The 19,158-nt window shown below is 39.3% G+C and overlaps 1 protein-coding gene across 1 annotated transcript; it reads right to left on the reverse strand.

Moving 5' to 3' along the window:
* Positions 1 to 9,866: 9,866 nt before the first annotated feature.
* Positions 9,867 to 13,420, reverse strand: LOC117718108 (olfactory receptor 5K16-like). Its single transcript, XM_034515620.2, has 2 exons — positions 13,318 to 13,420; positions 9,867 to 10,929 (listed from the first exon to the last, which is right to left on the reverse strand). Exon 2 carries the CDS (start codon positions 10,916 to 10,918, stop codon positions 10,004 to 10,006), a length of 915 nt encoding a protein of 304 aa, XP_034371511.1. The 5' UTR covers positions 10,919 to 10,929; positions 13,318 to 13,420; the 3' UTR covers positions 9,867 to 10,003.
* Between the last annotated feature and the right edge of the window lie 5,738 nt (positions 13,421 to 19,158).

Consider the following 19,158-nt stretch of genomic DNA (forward strand, 5'->3'; position numbering starts at 1 on the left):
TGTGTATATGTGTACATTTTGTGTAAATGCCTATGAAGGTCAGAAGGGGATGTTGGATACCCTGGTACTGGCATAACCAGTAGTTGTGAGCAGCAAGAACTCTTTACCAATGGACTATCTTCCAGCCCCTATAGTTTGTATTTAAAACCATACTAGTTACTACACAGTTAATCTATACCAACAAACCTTGAAACACATATTAAAGTAAAATGTGTAATGGGAATATGTAACTTTAAAATGTTACTACTATTAACTAATATTTAGTAATGCCTTACTGTATAGAGGTCATTAGGCTAAGAGAACCCATACCTGGGTGACTTTTGTCACATTTGGTCACATACTTATCCACTTAATGATCAGGCCAGTCACTTTAAGTCATAGTAACTATCCTGAGAGAATAACTATGACTGGTTGTCTTTACATGCAACACTTTTGGGGGGAAATATTGCCATGCTTGCTTTTTAAAGATGTATATGAATAAATTATTTAAACTGGAAAAAATGTGTTGTAAGGCTAGAGAAAATAGATGAGAATTAAAAAGATTATAAATGCTTCCAGTATACATATTCAACTGGTAGCAAGCTGTACCAGTGTCGTTGATATGAAATCAAGCAGTCTTCTGAGGGGGGAATGAGGATGATTATAGGAAAGACCAAAAAGAAGTCTCAGAGACAAAGGTTAGAAATTGGGAAGGCTGTCCAGTCAGTACTGGTGCAGTCTTGAGTTTAATTCTTTTAGGCTTTATATACTTTACACTATCATGAAAATAAAGTCACAAGCCAGCAAACACAAAATGGTTGACATACATTTGATGTCTGTACCCATTTGGAGACCTCCCTATTCCTCCCTGTTCATTCCTCCAAGATTTACAGTTCAGCCACTCTCCTTGAGCTTCAAGTGTATCCCCTCTTACAGTTACATATATCAGCTGGCCAGGAAATTTGCCAGTAGACCCTTGCCTGAGTTGACTCTGCTTTCAAAGAAGCAAGCAAAATGGCTTCTGACAGCAAGCCAAAATTCAACTTCCCAGTTGCATGCTATGAGTCAACCATACAAAACATATAAAAATTTTAGGACGTAGATAGTCATTATTTAAATTTCATGATCACACATCATGATTCTAGAAAACACCAAAACATAAAAAGAAATGGGATCTAGAATATCATCCTTAAGAAAACATTTGCTGTTGTGCGCACCTCCCGTGTCCCCTCCGCCCACGAACAAGGACACGAGAGGCAATATTCGGGTATCACCACAGCAAGGCTTTACTCTGTATCAGCAGAAGCAGAAAGGACACGGAAGGGGCAAGGACAGGAAGAGGCCCAGCTTAAATACACCCTAGAGTGACGTATTCACTTCTGATTGGCTGTTCACTCATCACCCAATATTACGCCTCGGGATTGGCCAGTGACTTTGGCGGGCTTTCTGCCTTTGCAGCTGTACAGTTAATTGTTTACTAGTGGGAGGACACGATGCCCGCGCCATCTTGGAATGGCGGATATGGACATGCTCACTACGGCTCCCAACATCTCTCCCTGTTTAAATTATTAATATGAAACAGCATTTTGCCTATTAAGCATAGCACCAATCAAGATTAGAACTTAAGCCCGATCAAGCAAACTCCATCTTGGGGGAATAAGTGATCAAGAGCATACAGCCCGAAGATTCTCCCTTACCCTACCAGGTGCAATGGAAACAAGTCCTCTGGGTGCAAGGGCTAAGGGGATGTAAAGAGGAATTGACACCCGTCCCTGTGCAATGGAGTATAGCTCCTAGGAGTGCAAGGGCTGTCAACCTACTATTCAGGTACCACAGCTATTTAGGCAAGGGCTGTCTGGACTTAGACTTCTCATCGACCCAGTGCAATGGGCTGAACCCTTGGGGTGCATCGACTGAGGGTCTCAGTCATCGGCTACTTTCTTAGCCTAGATAGCCAAATTTCAGGGGGAGATCCTTGCTCCAAGACTGCGAGTGCTTGGGTGCTAGTGGCCTTGTCACGTTTTTGTTGGGCTCTGAGCTTACAGACCAACCATCATGAACACCAGTCCACAACATAGGGCTACACCAAACAGGCCTATCCCCACCCTTTAAGAAAGAAGGAAAAGGCAGAAGAAATTCAAGAAGTAAAATCGCCAAGGGAAACAGGGTCCATCTGTGCTCCATCAAGGCTCGAAATCCGGATCTGCAATTGTTGTTGCACCTGGTCCAACTTCCCAGTCCACTTCCCTTTTAAATAAGCAGAAAGATTATGGCTTTGAACAAATGTACCATTCACAAATCTCAGAGGTGTAATACCTGGATGTGGGGTTGCTGACATGCAGCTTATTTGAACCACATCCGTGAGCTGCTCCACATGGGCTTGGAGCAAATCAACTCTTCTGATTGACCAACAGGATGCCTGATATGCATCCACTTTCTGTAAAATGGTCAAAGCCTCAGAAGTCTTTTTTGAAATTTGATTAACAACAGTAGCTGCTGTAACTTGATTAACCATGGCTAGGTCTAGTGATCCATTCCAGCATTGTGCTAAAAATCACGTAACATTCTTACAATCCAAGATATCAGAATTATTCTGAAAGTTGGATTACATAAAGAAAAATGGAGGGTCTACACACAACGACACCGGTTGTGTAGATGCATTCTTAAACACCTTATTAATTTTAATGTTATTCAAATGGCCAGAGACATCAGATCATGTAGCTGAAACACTTTGCACTTCATGAAATATACCATTCAACAAGACAAAGGCAGATATACCCTTTTTAACATTCTAAACAGTGGCTACAACACATAATTTAATTGTGTTGAAGCAGGATAAACTCAAGAAAATACACATATGATTTAATTTAGGACTTGCATCCCTTTGAAAATATCAAACAGAGGTTTAAATCCTCCTATGGTAAGCTTAAGATGAGGTTTTAGCCAAATAATATCTCTTAACAACTTTTAAAAATCACTAAAAGCAAATCAAGATTAAAAGTAAACCATTTTCTTTTCGAATGTACACTCACAAGCCAGAAGATGGCGTTAGATCCCCACCACAAATGGTTGTGAGCCACCATGTGGTTGCTGGGAGTTCAGCCTTTATATTTTAAATTAAGTCCAGCCTTTAATGGCTGAGCCATCTCTCTAGCCCCATCTGATTAGGATATAACTGAGGTCTCAAATATTGAAAGACATTGTCTTTGAATCCTTTTTTGGAGTAACAAGTACTCTAAAAATTTTTTAAAGCTCGTTATATTGGAGCAATGGCTTGCAGAAAAAACTTCTTTAGAGAAATCCACTAATAAAGTATCACACAATGAATAAGACACACCAAAAGATTTAACCTCTTAATTTTTTGTATTAAAGCAACAACAATATTTATATATATAAAATGTAAAACAACCATTTTCTGAAGCAATTATTTTTAACAAATATCGCTTCATGGGCTCTTAAAAATTATGAATAAATTTACTAACTGTAAATCTCTCACTTTTACCAGAAACGTAAAGGAAACGTATAAAACATCTTTTACATAAGCATTTACTGAAATGGCAGCTGGAGTAGGCAAGTTAGGCTGTATAAATCTTAAATTTGAACTTTATTTTGGATTAATTTAATAACCAATCTTTTTTAGTCCAATGAGAATATCGGATAAAAGCCAACCTTATTCTCTAATAATTGTTACATACATTAGAGGAATCCAAAGCATCTCATTTTTAACAACTTTAAATATAAAGGAATTAGAACAATTTGAACCATATTTTATCAGCAGGTACAGTTATACTCATGGAGGGAAGTAGGCATAATTTTAATTTCTCCAGCATAATCATAACCTTTAGCCCACAGACTGTTGTGAAGTCTTGGGTTGTAGGTTTATCCCTCCTCTCACAAGAAACAATGAGGACAAAAGACAAATCCCCATAAGCACCTTTCTAGGACCCGGTTGTAAAGACCCAGAACAAAAGGGAATGCTTAGCACCTGGGCTTCTGTAGCTAAGTCTGCATTGTCTTAATTCAAATGTAAATGCACTTAACCTCCCTCTGCCTGCTCTCTGAGGCTTGGCTACACTGAATTGTGTGATTTTGATTTTAACTTAAAACCTTAAATTTAAACTGTGAACCTTAAAAGACATGCGTTGTATCTTTTCTCTATCTAAAATTAACACCAAGTAGATTACCTTTATGCTATAAAGTTTTGCTGCCACAAAACCAAGTGTAAAATTTAATGGAAAACTTGAAGCATTGTATAACTCAGGCTGTTGGCCTGTGTGCCCTGAGGACAGGCAACCAAGTAACACTCAATAGCTGTAAACAATGGAGGTGCTTCAGCATTTGAATGTACTGGCAAGGGAATAGGCCAAGATCTGACTATGGCCCACAGTGGTATACTTATCGCCAAATCGAACATCAGTGTCAGGAGAATAGGAGAATCAGGGTCGTAATCTTGCAATCTGGCTTCCTTCTTCACAATCTGTACCAGTCTCGTAGAGACCCAAATTGAATTGTTTTCACCTGTGGAATAAGCACAAACAGCTTCCCACCCCGGGCCACAGCAGGCCCTCAGCCAATCTTGTAGCCTCTTGTTTTTACGAGGGACAATGGCTGTACGACATTCAGCTGTGGCATTTTCAAAGATCATCTGTTCTATCACTGGCACTGCTTGCTCTAAGTTCGTGGGGCACTCCCCACGTGCCCGCCGCTGGAAGGCAGCTTCCCAGGGCAGACTGCCTCCCTCCTCTGCCTGCCTTTCGCGCCATGCTCTCTTGTTCTTGCTCTGCCAGGCTGCAAGCCGCTGCAGGTAGCAGAGCACAGACGCCCCTGCAACCGGTCTGACCCGGGCCCAGTCGCAGCTTCTCTGTTCCCACAGCCCGAGCCGGGAAGCACGGCAGGGGACCCTCGAGCCCGACTGAGCCGCCTGCACCGGCCGAGGGCGATGGGGCTGGGCTGAGTGGCTTAAGATCTTTCTTAGTCTTATCTCAGCACGGTTGTTTTTTGTATAGGCAGCTGCCTCCTGCTCTATGCTTTCTTCCTCGGAGCTGCTAAGATTTGTGGGCGTAAGCTCCTTAATGGGGTGCAGGGGGTCCCCCCGAATTCCACTCTCTCTCCACCAACCGGTGGAGGTTCCATAAGCTTAAAGAGCTCTGCAGTAGCCCTTGTTCCTTTTGAGTATTCTTTCCTATGGCCAGGCTCCTTGGTCTGCTTCTGTTGCCCAGGCTTTCTTGCCTGCTTCTCTTTTCCAGGCCCTTTGGCCTGATGCCGGCTAACACGCTCTGGTTCTGATAGCCTGGAGCAGACCAGTCTTGAAACCTCTTGACTTGCCCTAATAGCTGAAAGCAACACAAACAAGAGGCTAGCTATTGCTGCAGTGGCAATGGGTGAATATCCACCCACAACGAAGGTTTCTACCCCAAGCATACCTTCCAGAGACGTACCTCGAATCCTGTAGTCTTTTAACCCGCCCCAAAACTTGGGGGCCTCCGCATCGCCTTGAAACTCTCGGGTTTCCGCTCCAGTTGTTGCGCGCACCTCCCGTGTCCCCTACGCCCGCGAACAAGGACACGAGAGGCAATATTCGGGTATCACCACAGCGAGGCTTTACTCTGTATCAGCAGAAGCAGAAAGGACACGGAAGGGGCAAGGACAGGAAGAGGCCCAGCTTAAATACACCCTAGAGTGATGTATTCACTTCTGATTGGCTGTTCACTCATCACCCAATATTACGCCTTGGGATTGGCCAGTGACTTTGACGGGCTTTCTGCCTTTGCAGCTGCGCAGTTAATTGTTTACTAGTGGGAGGACACGATGTCCGCGCCATCTTGGAATGGCGGATATGGACATGCTCACTACGGCTCCCAACAATTTGCTACTAGTAGGCTTCTCAAAATGTAGAAACAATTTTGACAGCAATTTGGAAATGCTAAAGAAAACAATAAGCTCCATATAATGAAGATACTGTGAGCTTCAGAAACAGGACCCAGAGACCCCAGAGATGGAACTGATCTGAATGCCCCGTCCTAGAGGACTAGCTTTTATTGTACCACAAAACCCCCTCTAAGATTCAAAAGGAGGAGGCAGATAAAGGTCCTATGATATCTATGAACCTTATTAATGACTGAATATAGAAAAAAAAATACAGCCCTAACAAGTATGTTGAAAGAAATCATGAAACCAGGGTTACATAAAGAAACAAAGGCCTGGAGGCAGTTTTGCATAAACTGTGGGTTATCAGTAAAACAAAAGCACAAAACATCAAATATTTGAATTAAAAATTACAAGTCAAATAGCAATTCACCACTATATCTTGACACCCTTTTAAATTCACAAAAGGGGAACAAGTAAATTTGGAAATTTATTAGCAAAGAATATAAGTTAATAGAACATTAGACTAAAGAGCATAGAAATGATAAATAATAAATAGCATAGGCATAGCCAGAAGCTGAAGGAGAAAAAAGCAGACAGGTTTTGTTCTAATCATGGCTAAAAGTTCCAGTCTTATATCTGCCCACCCAGGATGTCAAAGTAGTTAAAAGTAAAGGTAAGTTCACACCCACCCACAAATAGACACACTGCAGAAAAATGTTGAAATTTGAGGCAGTAAGAAAACATTGAGTATAGAAAAATGAATAGGATATTTGACAAATAACTATGCTGTAGAAACAACGGCCAAATAAAGGAAGTACTGGGTGATACATTCTAAGGCTAAATTTGGCTTAGATGATAGTATCTTCCAATGGCTAATGTGAATGAAAGACATTTCCAGGTATGTGTTTTGTTTTCTGATGCTGAAAACCAATGGCTGTAGATCTGGTAAACTCTAAAGAAAACAGTTGTCATTTTATCTAGTGGTTCTAGTACAAGTGTGAGGTGTGCTCTTGGAATGACATTCATCCTAGCAGAGTCCTGAGATAGCAGAAGACATGACCATATGATACACTAGGAATAAGTATGTGTACATCCTTTACATTCTTTTCTTTGTGCTTTTATGCAGAAATGTGTAGCTAGAGGTTCTCCATACTGACAACATTTTCTAATCCTAATCACAACCCAATGTGGTAGAGTCTCACTCATTTCCCCATGACATGTAGAGAGAATAAGATTCCTTCTCCAAAATTTTGAACCTTTATGTATGTCTGTCTCTATGTGTGCAGATGCACACAGAAGGGGCATCAGATCTCTTGGAGCTGGAGTTACAGGCATTGGTGAGCCACTTGATGTCAGTGCTGGAATCTGAACTGATCTCTCAATAAGTGATCTTAGCCACAGACCCATTTTTCTGTGAATCTCCTTTAACATGAAATTAGCAAATTTCAGAGAAACTTCTGAAATCACCTCAAGAATCTCTGGCCCCAAGTAAGTGACATATTGGGAGGAGAAGGCTGTTAAGAGAAAAGAACAAGACTTGCTCTTATTAGGAAATTCCCCCAAACAAAATTTCTTCCACTTTCCAGAAAAGCTTCTGACATAAAGGCTACTCTCACCCAAACACAGATCAGTCAGAACTGTCCTTACTTGCATGGGAGAGATTGTAGAAACAGAAATTATATGCACAGCGATTATGTCATCCTCCTGGAACTGAATTCTAACTGGTTTGAACTGACATCATTTCCAGGAGAGAATTCCATGAGGAAAACACCAGGCAATGTGGCCCACATTAGCCATACAAATGCTTCAATTGGGAATACCATCCAGTCTCAAGCCTTCTTTTATGCTGTTAGTATTCTTCTGCTATCTCCCAGCCAGTTGCCTCCTATGGCATACCAAGTAAACTATTCCTACTGTCCCATGGTGAGAAGGGTGAATTTTTTCATGGGCTGTCATTTCCCTTCCTCATCGCAATACTCTTCTATCATCAACAGGTGTCTGGGATTTGTTTGCATTGCAACAACTTAGGGGTGTGTGACACAGAAACAATCTGGAAATATTAAGAAATAGAGGGAAAACAAGAAGATATGATTTTGAATAAGAAGAGTGCACCAATGTCATCCAACACCAATAGTCAGCCCTGAAAGCACACATACAAGTAACATTGTACAGATCAAGTGGGTTATATTTGGGAATAACAAAAATTAATGAAATAAAGGTGTTGCAAATTCAAAAGAGTGCAAAGAGGAATATATGGGAGGATTTGGAGAGAGAAAGGGGAGGGGAAAATGATGTGATTGTATTATAACCTGAAAAATAAAAGAATTGTGCAAACTATGGGTCCAATTCAAAGCTCCTCAATCTTCTTGGTGATACACATCCATATAAGCTTTTGTATATGTGGTTAGCTCTGTCAGTAGTGCTCATAAGAGTTTAAAGCTAAAAAAATAAAAAAGAGTTAAAAAGCAAAAACTGTATACTTGTTCTATATTAGTTAAAAAACTGAAAGCATTCTGGACTATTGAATGCATAAATATATATAACACTGTTCTGGAAGTGTTGTGATTATCCTACAACGGCAATGTTTGATTCACTTTTTAAAATAACATTGTTTATGTGTGAGTACTTATCTCCTTTCATTGACTGTTCTCAAGTTCTACTTACATTTCCCAGTATATGAATACTTGAAGTTTTTCTCGTTCCAATTCTTTTCTGTAAGATCAAATGTCAGATCAATCTTCTGAGAGCTACAACCATCTTGCCCTGTTTCTAGGAAGATGCCATATTTGATGCTTTTCATTCAGCTTAGATCCAGAGGGTCCACTACCACCTTGTGTCCCAAATCTCTCTTCCATGGTTGGATAGTTGATCACCTTTATTTCACTGTTTGCTCAAATACTGCTACCACTAGCACACTCATTTCTATAGACTCTATTTTAACTTCCATTTCATTGCCAGCCTGATATTTTTTCATCTTTAAGGTACAGTATAATTATGATATTATTTAATAACTAATTAGTAGAGGCAATGTACTTCCATATGCTGAAATACACATGTGGAAAAGGACAGTATTGATTAAGATTCTAGAATCATTGGATTGTTGGGATTAGCTTGGACAATCTATTCAATATTTCCAAATATGAAGTTTTTTATTTAAGAAAAAGCACTAGAAAGTAACCAACTACTTGGCATGTGGTATGTATTAAAAGTGTCACATAGTGCCTAGCAGATAACATGTTTACAATAAGTTATCTTTGATTTATACTTGCAAAATTGCTTGAAGACTTAATATGGTTCAAATACACTATTTTTCTTCCTCATGAATTACTTGAACATAGTATCTCTGTCTTGTATTTATGCTATGAACTTACCAGTAGTTAGTAACAGTTTTTGTTACCTTAATCACATAAACTAAAGAATCACTATTCATAACAGAAAATTTTTGTTAATGAATATATTTAGTAGGTGGAACAATGTATTGTTGAACAAATAATTACCTGAAAAAATAATTTTCTTAGAAATTTTACAGGAAAGAGCACCATTTTAAATGGCATGTAAAGAAGCTTTTAAAATGCAAATAGTCACCTTCATAGGATGAGATTAAAATTACACATACCAAATGTGAAATCCTCTTAATGAGAGACCATACACTCCATGTGAATGAATGTTCACACACATAGTATCTTAAATAGCTAAAGTATGATGAAATGAACATCACTTACAAACTCAAAGTTTATTGTCCAACAATGGTATGATTGAAATAAAAGACTTATATTTGGGAACTTGAAATCTTCTTGAGATTTGTACTAGCTTTATTTTGGAATCAAGAAATTTGACAGCATTGAGGTAAAGGTTACCTTATATATACACTAAATTTTATCCTTTAATTTTGTTGGATATGTCAAAACTGTCATATTCATGAATAGTCTTAAGCAGTTCAAATTGGTTCCAGGTCCTCAAATGTAAAAAGTGTATTATAGCAGGATATTTCTATTCAAAATAATTTGATTCAAACAGCCTAACACATTAACAGTTTTCTTTTATTATTTTCAACTTTCTTCTTACAAGTAGTTTCAGAGAATTATAGTATTTGGTGAAAATAAATTGTCCAAGGGAGAAGATACTTGTTTCACAACATTATAAAATCATCCCTTGTTCATGTTTTTTTAATTACATTAATCACTCCCTTATTTCTCAGACTATAAATAAATGGGTTTAATAAAGGAATTACCAGAGTATAAAAAATAGCAACAGGTATGTCTTCATCTCCTTCATTGATTGAACTCAGTCGAATATATGTGTAGAGAAGAGACCCATAGAATATTGAAACAGACAGAAAGTGGGATGCACAAGTGGATAAGGCTTTGCTTCTTCCCTCTGTGGACTTCATTGTGAATATAGTAAAGAGAATGCAGAAATAGGATATCAGGACTATAATAATGGAAAAGGTTTGAACTGAACCCGAAAAGATGAGTATCATCAGTTCATTGATATAAGGGTCCACACATGAGAGTCTGTATAGTGGAAGGACATCACAAAAGAAGTGCTTGATTACATGAGACCTGCAGAAAGTTAACCTGAACAAGAACCCTATGTGAATCATGGAATGTAGGTTTCCTGCTATGTAGGCTCCTGTGGTCATCTGAAGGCACAGCTTCTTGGACATCATGGTGTGGTACTGCAGAGGGTTGCATATGGCCACATAGCGGTCATAGGCCATTGCTGCCAGAAGAAAGCAGTCTGAAGTTTCAGCAAGACAGAGAAAATAGAACTGTGCCATGCACTCATAGAGAGAAATCCTTCTGTCCACAGAAAAGAAGTTCTCCAGCATCTTGGGAGTGATGGCACAGGAGCAGCAGGAGTCTATCAGAGCCAGGTTACCCAGAAAGATGTACATGGGTGTGTGGAGACGAGGTTCCATGTAGATCAAGGCCACCAGTCCAAGATTCCCCACCATGGTGATCAGATAGATGGTAGAGAACACCAGGAACAGAAGTGTCTTTAAGTCTGGGTGATCTGAGAATCCTATGAGGATGAACTCTGTTGTCAAGGAGTAGTTGTCCTCAGTCATCTTCAGCTTCTCTGTTGACAAGTGATAAGGATGTCAGATTGCAACTGTAACCTGACCATTCCTACATTTAATAATAATGATAATGATAATAATAATTTTGTGTAACAGAATAATTTCTTCTACAATCATCACCCATCTGTCTCTGTAATGTAGTCCTTGTGCTTTTGGGATTCCTTTTATTCTTATAAAGTCAACCTCTGTGAAATTCACAGGAATATTTTAATAATCCTGTGGTGTACTTAAAGTGTAAAAGGATTATATTTCTGCATGTTTATAATGATATCACACAGATTCATTGTACCTAAGTTTGTTTTATTGTCCTAAATTATTCTAGTGTTAATTTTTTTGGGGGGGGGGGTTGATTCTTTTTTTATTGGATATTTTATTCACATTTCAGATGCCATCCCCTTCCCCATTTCCCCTCCCTAGAAAACCCCTATCCCATGCCCCCTTTTTCTTTTTGCTTTTATACATTTTTTAAAATGTTAATCAAAGGCTTTATAAGTTTGGTAATTCTCAATCAGAAGTGTAACCCAATACCCAACCTAGATATATAAACTATCTTTGACTGATGGAGACACATGAACATCTGCCTCCATGCCCCCCCCCCTTTCTCTCTATCATCACCTAGCTTCTCCTCTCCTTCACCTTCTCCTCTCCTTACTCCATCTCTTCCTCTCGGTACTCCTTCCCCCTTAGCTCCTCCTACATATTACCCTTCCTGTTAAAATAAAACTTTTCTCTCAAAATACAATTACAGCATAATTATGCCTATTTGTACCAGTGAGGCACAAGATAGTCCTAATTGGGGGGGGGGGGGATTCTTAATATACACTTAAATCAATTATCATGCAACATGAGGAATACATATTTATTTGTTGTTTTAGAGGAGAGAAATGTTAGAAAAGGATCATAGAATGATGAGATATAGCTCAATTGGTAGAATGAGTGCTTATCCTACATGAAGCTGTAGATTCCACCATCAGAGCCTCAGAAACAAGGCATGATGGTGTATACATGACATTACAGCTCTCATGAGGTAGAGTCAGAGAGATCAGAAGTTCAAAACCACCCTCAGCCTCGGAGTGACTGGAGTCTATCCTGGAATGCATGAGACTTTGTCTCAGAAGAAGTAAATAATTAAGTATACAAGCAGTAGTAATAAATTCATGTTAAATTAATGTATAGTAGAGACGGCAAAAGATCACAAAATTCTAAGGGCTGTGTGACAATTCATTTTCAATTAAATCACCTTAGAATGAAGAATTAAACATTCCTAGATTATGATTCTTGTTTCCTTTTAACAATAACTGTACTTCTGTCATTATTCCCATTGAGTTTTTTTTTTCAGATATCTAATTCTTCTTCTTTCTCTTCTTTTTGGTAAGGAGTATTTCAGAAGCAACACTACTCAGTAAAAGTTTAATTCAGATTTTCAGACCATACTGATCTAATTTGCTATATTATGATTTACCAACACTGTGTAGCCAAATCTACCCAAATTTGGTGCACAATCTTTAATGCTTTGTTTTGTAAATGTGTCTGAAAAATTTTCTAACAAAATCACAAACATCATTGGGAAGCTGTTACATGCTTCTATGAATGGAACTATATAAGGCAGTGAGAAAATAAGAGTAAATTCTGATCCTAGATCCATTGCCTGGGATCAGTGCCCTTGTTCCTGCATCCTAGTTACAATCTTGAGAGAACTCTGTTTTGTATGTATGATCACTGCATTAAGAAGAGTCTATAAGGAAAGATGCAAAGTCAACATCTTAAGCAATGGGTATTTTTATCTCTATATCTTCCCCGTTCCTCAAAATATATGATTTTTCTAGCACATAAGCTGATAAAACCAACTTACCAGTAAACTTATCAGTATTTTAAATACTTGGATAGAGAAATATAAATTCTAGGAAAATTTAGGAAAGTAAATTTTGTTTTGCTTTAAAAGTCTGTTTCATGTGATTAATGTTGCAGTAGGATATATTGATTAATCATACTAATTTTATGTTCAAAATGGGTTTTTCAAATAATAATCAAAAAATCAAACAATCAAAGCAAGGAAATATAGTCAGCAGAAATTTTATTGTTGCAATAACTAAATGCAATTCCTATAGTTAAGTAAAGCAAAAATAAGGTTTAATGTGTGGGCCTGTGTTATTATAGAATACTTGTAATCTTTCCTGTACATAGGTATCCTGCCAGAAATCACAAAAAAAATTTATGCCTCATTCTACTTTCAAATGCAATTCACTTATGAGAAGAGCTATGAATATTATAGAGGAATTAAAATCTAAGAAGATAAAAATCATAAAATTTCAGAGAAATAAATCTGGTTTTAGTATAAAAAATAAAACCTCAGTAAAAATGTTGGCACCTCTTTTCCTTGAGCTTACCAAGTTTTTAGTGAAGAATTTGCTTCATGGTGGAGATCTCAGAGTTTATGAATATATAAGTATCTTAATGGAGTTCAGAGAGTAAAAATTAAAGATGATCTATGATCAGTCTTAATTATGGCTACCACATAGCACAGTTATAATGTCTCAAGAAATCCTAAAGGTATTTTCTTGTGCTGCAGACCATTCTCTTGAGATATTAACCCTTACACCATACAATCCACTTGAACGTACTTTATAGTGTCTTGTGAGTCAATAGTGCCAAAGCAAATTTGGTCAAGTTTGCTTGAAGAAATCTTGCAGACTTGTAACTAACTGACTTGATTTTTTTATAATACATTTCATAATTGTGTGTATAAAATTTTAAACAGTGTATGTAGTAATATAAATGTGTGCTTCATTGGGAAAAACTGGTTATTTTTTCCTTCCCAGAATGTATCCATTACAAATGGCTTCTTGTTTAGGAGTGGGACTTTCTGTCCACTTCCCCTTCTCAGTCAAGGGATTTTATCTGATTTGATCCTGTGTATGTCATGTGTGTGCAGCAATACTTGCTGGGAGTTCCTTTGTGCATCAATCGTATTATAATCTCAACGATATCAAGAATCACATGGAAGATGATCCTCAAGCAATGTGTAAGGAAGATTAACTTTATTAGGTCAATCAAGGTGGGAGTGGCACCAATCTCTGAGCTATTTATTTATTTATTTATTTATTATTTAGAAGTTTACTGTTTTGCACACTAATTTTATGAATGAGGTCTACCCTCAAAAACATCAGTTGCCAGTTAAAAGAAAATAATTATAGTGGGTTGGAGAAGTAAGAAGCAAATCAATGCTCTGAGACTAGAGGGTGTATTCAAGTCCTCCAAAGGATCTCAGGACTTTAACTATAGGAAAAATTATCCTGTAAGTGGTGTCCTAATAAAGAGATGCAGGAGGTGCTGCAGACATTATCTACAGTAAAGGAGGAGAATTAGTGTGGCCCACTTAGAGCTGTGTGTTCCAAGCTCTGTAACTTCTCTGTGCAATGTCTGGCTGTGGGTCTCTGAATTTGTTCCCATTTGTTGGAAGGAGAAGCTTCTCTGATGATGGCTGAGCAAGTCACTGATTTATGATCAGTGGATAATATCATCAGGAGTCATGTTATTGCCTCTCATTTTTAGACATATTTGGTCTCTGGGCTATCTGGTCTCTGGTTCTCGGTCACTTAAGAAGTACCAGGTATGGGTTCCAACTTTTGGATGGTCATTAAGTCAAATCAGACATTGGTTGGTTACTCCCACAAGCTTAGTGCCAATTTGTGGAGCAGTGGATTGTGGCAGGAAACTTGGCAAGGTTGAGCAGGTTGGAAGCCTGGGAACCCAGAGAAGATTGTAGGAGTTTCCAACCAGGCCCCTGTCAGGTGCTCACACTCCTTACAGAGTTCTTCATGCTAATCTAGAAGCCCTGAGGGTTTAGCCAATAAGCTTCTCTTCCTGGACATTCCTTTATTTAAAAGGTATTTAATCTCTGGTCCACCCTGAGGAGGTGATACGCACCCATTTTCCTTGATGAATGATCAATAAACTGTTTGCAACCAAAGAGAGTCTTTCTCCTTAAGAACTGCCATGGGAAACATGGAGAAAATCTTTTTGTCAACAATGTTGTGCCATTATCTATGTCCTCCACAGAAGGCCCTTCTGCACTTCCAGACAATCGCTGCTAAGCTTAGGACAATCTGTTGAGTGTAGTTTTATGCTACCTGGCTTTGCTCCCGGATTGGTGCCAAACTACCAGCCCTCACCCAGCTTCCCTTGGCTCCTCAGATAAAAGACACACTCACAGCTGTTCCTTTACAACTCACCTTCTTGGCACAATTGCTGGCGGCTACTATCTCTGGAGTGAAAAAGGGCTTCCTTATCAGTTTCTTATCTGTTTCTCCTACTTGCCCTCAACTTCAGTTGCTAAACTCTCCTGACCAACCACCTGTAAGAGTGGCCTATGAGGCCACTCAGCTTTGAGATCTCACATGATTCCCTGTTTCTCTTCTCTCCAAAGTATGGTGAACCCCATTCTCCTTCTTTCCATCTTCTCCTCCTCCTCCTCCTCCTCCTCCTCCTCCTCCTCCTCCTCCTCCTCCTCCTCCTCCTCTTCTTCCTCCTCCTCCTCCTCCTCTTCTTCCTCCTCCTCCTCCTCCTCCTCCTCCTCTTCCTCCTCCTGCTCTTCCTCCTCCTTCTCCTCCTCTTCCTCCTCCTCCTCCTCTTCCTCCTCTTCCTCCTCCTCCTTCTCCTCCTCCTCTTCCTCCTCTTCCTCTTCCTCCTCCTCCTTCTCCAGTGATCCTGGTGTGTGGTCCATACTGTAATCCTGAGAGCTGTTCATCATTTCAGTGAACCTCTTCATATTTTACGTCTATACATTGTGATATACACATCTAAAAACAATGTGAAATTCCCGCTTGTCCCTTTTGCTCAGCAATTGGCCTATGGATGGCTTTCTTTACTGACAGATCATGAACCAATTGGGGAACAGGACCTTTGCATCACTGAGGATCTAAGCTGGAGTTCCCCACCCCCTTGGCCCAGGTTTTTCAGTCAGTGGACCCAATTCCATTTTCAACTCCTGGCAACCCAGCAGTGACTGGATGTCCAGGAGTTTGGGAGCCCACTCCATCCTAGGCTCTTCATTGCTGGCCCATGGACCCCTATCCCTCTGTTCCCAACTCCTCTGAGCAGTTTCTAGTGGCGAGTAGATGCCTAGCAATTAGGGAACCCCAGGTTAGCTTCACACATCTTAGGTTTCATTTTCCAACAGCATAGGGTAAATGCAGTCTAGCATCAATGAGTTTTAACTGCCTAACTAGTGTTCCCACACCCCAGGTGTGAGGTGGAATTTGGAACCACATTAATGAATAAGTGTTAAATGTAAAAAGTTGAGTTTTTTTGAAAATATCCACCCACCCAGAAAAAAAAAACCCAGAAGCTATAAAATGGAAATGTGTGGCTTTGAATTGAAGTAGTTAGAATATTCTGCAAAGCTTAACTACATGTATGCTTTAAAATTAGAGTCCCATTTGTGTTGATAGGTTCATAAAAAAAGGTAATGTGCTTATAAATATCTGGACCTTTAGAAAAATATGGAACAAAGCAATGAGGCAGAAATAGTTTTTTTCCTCATTAGAGAATCATAAAGTCTCCTCTTGGAAAGTAATATCCTTGACACTGGTAAACATTCAAAAGCTGAAATTGAAAATCCAACTACACAACACATGCTTAAAAAAAACCCTAAAACCATAATCCCTCAGCAACAGAAAGGAGGAACCTTCAGAAACAGGAAAGCAGAGGTTCCTTCCTAAGAGGAGGCCCAGAAATCAGGAAGAATAACATACCTCACAAACAAGGAGACATCAGCAGGGCTGGTGTGTGGTCCATACTGTAATCCTGAGAGTTGTTCATCATTTCAGTGAACCTCTTCAGATTTTACATCTATACATTGTGATGTACACATCTAAAAACAATGTGAAATGAACCTCCAAAAAAGGAACTGTTGAGAGGGAAATGAACAAATTATACAGTTACAATTAGGTCTCTCCTCTGTCCAGGGAGAATAGGAAAGACTTACCATTTCACCATGAAATGAAAATGGCATGAGGTGTTTAGGAGGAAAATTCAATGGCATTTGTGACACTTCCTGAGAACTGGTGAACTAATGCAAGTGACTTTGGTTTCCTGCTAAACCTAATCTTGAAATCCTGTGATTAGAAATCTGGTGTGCAAGACAATATGCCATTCCTTAACTGTGGCCTGGTTTATGATATCACTGGTAAGTATAGAGTACAGTGTCAGTATGGAATGGAACAGAGGAAGAAGTACAACATGATGCAGAAAATGTGGACATTATCGTAGCCAGGTGACTTCTGTCACTATTAAGAGTTATAAGCCATGTTAATAATATTTATTGTTGACATATAGTGAATAAAATAGCAATTTACTCCATGCTGTTCCAACCCCAAACTTGTAATGCTATTACAATCAGAGAAAGATATTTGATTAATGTATGTCAATTTATTAAAAAAAATTATGAGACCACAAACAGTTTTTAAAACTTTTTATTGATTCTTTGTGAATTTCACATCATACACCAAAACCACTCATCTCCCTGTCCCTTTATATCTGCCCTTTGCCTTGCAACCTCCCTCCCCCAAAAGGAAAAGAAAGAACAAACCCAAACCAAAACCCAAACAAACCTATTGCTATGGGAGCTTCTGTGTGTCACACATACCCCTTTTACCCAAACAGCTTGACGTGCATTGCTTATTGTAATGAGTGATTGCTCTGTTTTGAGACTTCTGGCTTCTTTATACTATCAATGCTGTATCCTCACAGGACATCTGCTTTGACCTATGTCATGGAGATCTGGCAGCTTTGGACCTTCAGGACTGGTCCATTCACACAGTTCATAGATAGCATGGATGTTGCGAATCTGTCAACTAAGAGTACTGGATCTGGGCCTGGATAAAAGCTGAGTTGGTCAGCTCTCCTGCTCTGGTGCCACCAGGGTCAGATCTATTGGGTTGAGCAGGTGAGGGGTGGGGCCAGCTCAACACAGTGCTCTGACATCAACATGGCCTTAGGCAACAGCCCAGCCAAGAACAGGAGCCTTGGGCAACAAATTAGCGCCTGGCTTTGATAGGATCACAGAGACTTGACCCCCAGCAAAAGTACAGCACCAACATGGCCCCAGGCAGTTGGGCAGGCTCCTGCTATCCACTAGTTCCTCACTGCTATCTTGTTTCCAGTTTCACTTCCCTCTACAGCACACAAATGTCTCAGTTTCATTTTCTCTTCCATCTATCCAGGGGCTATTTTTTAACTTTCTGTGTTTCATATTCTATCACTGTAGTAATAAGCATGGGTGTTGCTCTTCTCTAGTTGGCTCAGGGCAGAGGGGCTGGCTCTTGGGTGTCTCTCCCTTATAAAAATATTTTTAGTTAATTTAAAAAAATTATTTAATATTTAAAAATGTCCCTCAAAAGCCATCTGCTGGAGCTTAGTCTGTTGTTATTTTGTTTGCTTGTTTTTATTTTGTACTTATTTATTATTTATCTATTCTTATCTCATACATCTCCACCACAGATTTTCCTCTTTCTTCTCCTCCCAGACTCTCTCCCCCAATACCCACATCTTTTCTACTCTTAGTTCCTCTCCTAACCCCTATCTCTTTTCCCCCAGACCCACTCCTCCTCCATTTTTCTTTAGAAAGAGCAGGTCTTCCTGGGATATCAACCAAACACAGCATAAGAAGTTGCGTGAGACTAGACATATAACCTCATATCAAGGATGGATGAGGCAACCCAGAAGAAGAAAAAGGGTCTCAAGAGCAAGCAAAAAAAGTAAGAGACATCCCCATTCCCACTGTTAGGAGTTCCACAACAACATCAAGATACATCACTATAACATATATGCAGGTTCCATAATTGCTGCTTTAGTCTCTGTGAGCCTCTATGAGCCCTGAGTAGTGGATTCTGTGGGCCTTGTGAAGACTTGGTCTTTAATTGCTGGTGATGTGACAAGACTGCTGAACATTTGGGAGGCTGAGGAAGTGAGGTCACCGAGTATAGCCTTGAAAAGCATATTGGGACTTTTGGCCTCATCTTTTTTTTCTGTTACTTGGCTACCTTACAAGAAGTTTTCCTATATTATATAATGTATTCATCATGTACTATATCATGGTTAGACTGCAGCAAACTGGTTTAAATGGGAAACAAAATAACTTTGTGTTTCTTTGATGTGTTTTTTTATTTGTAAGATTTGTTTTCCAATTTTGTTCATGTGTGTGTCTATATGTGGTTACATACACATGG

Source organism: Arvicanthis niloticus, chromosome 12, assembly GCF_011762505.2.
Source record: "Arvicanthis niloticus isolate mArvNil1 chromosome 12, mArvNil1.pat.X, whole genome shotgun sequence".
In the NCBI taxonomy this organism is placed as follows: Eukaryota; Metazoa; Chordata; class Mammalia; order Rodentia; family Muridae; genus Arvicanthis; species Arvicanthis niloticus.

What these genes read in the sequence shown, in the direction of transcription:
- LOC117718108 (XM_034515620.2), bottom strand. Translation starts at nt 10,918, where the DNA reads ATGACTGAGGACAACTACTCCTTGACAACAGAGTTCATCCTCATAGGA.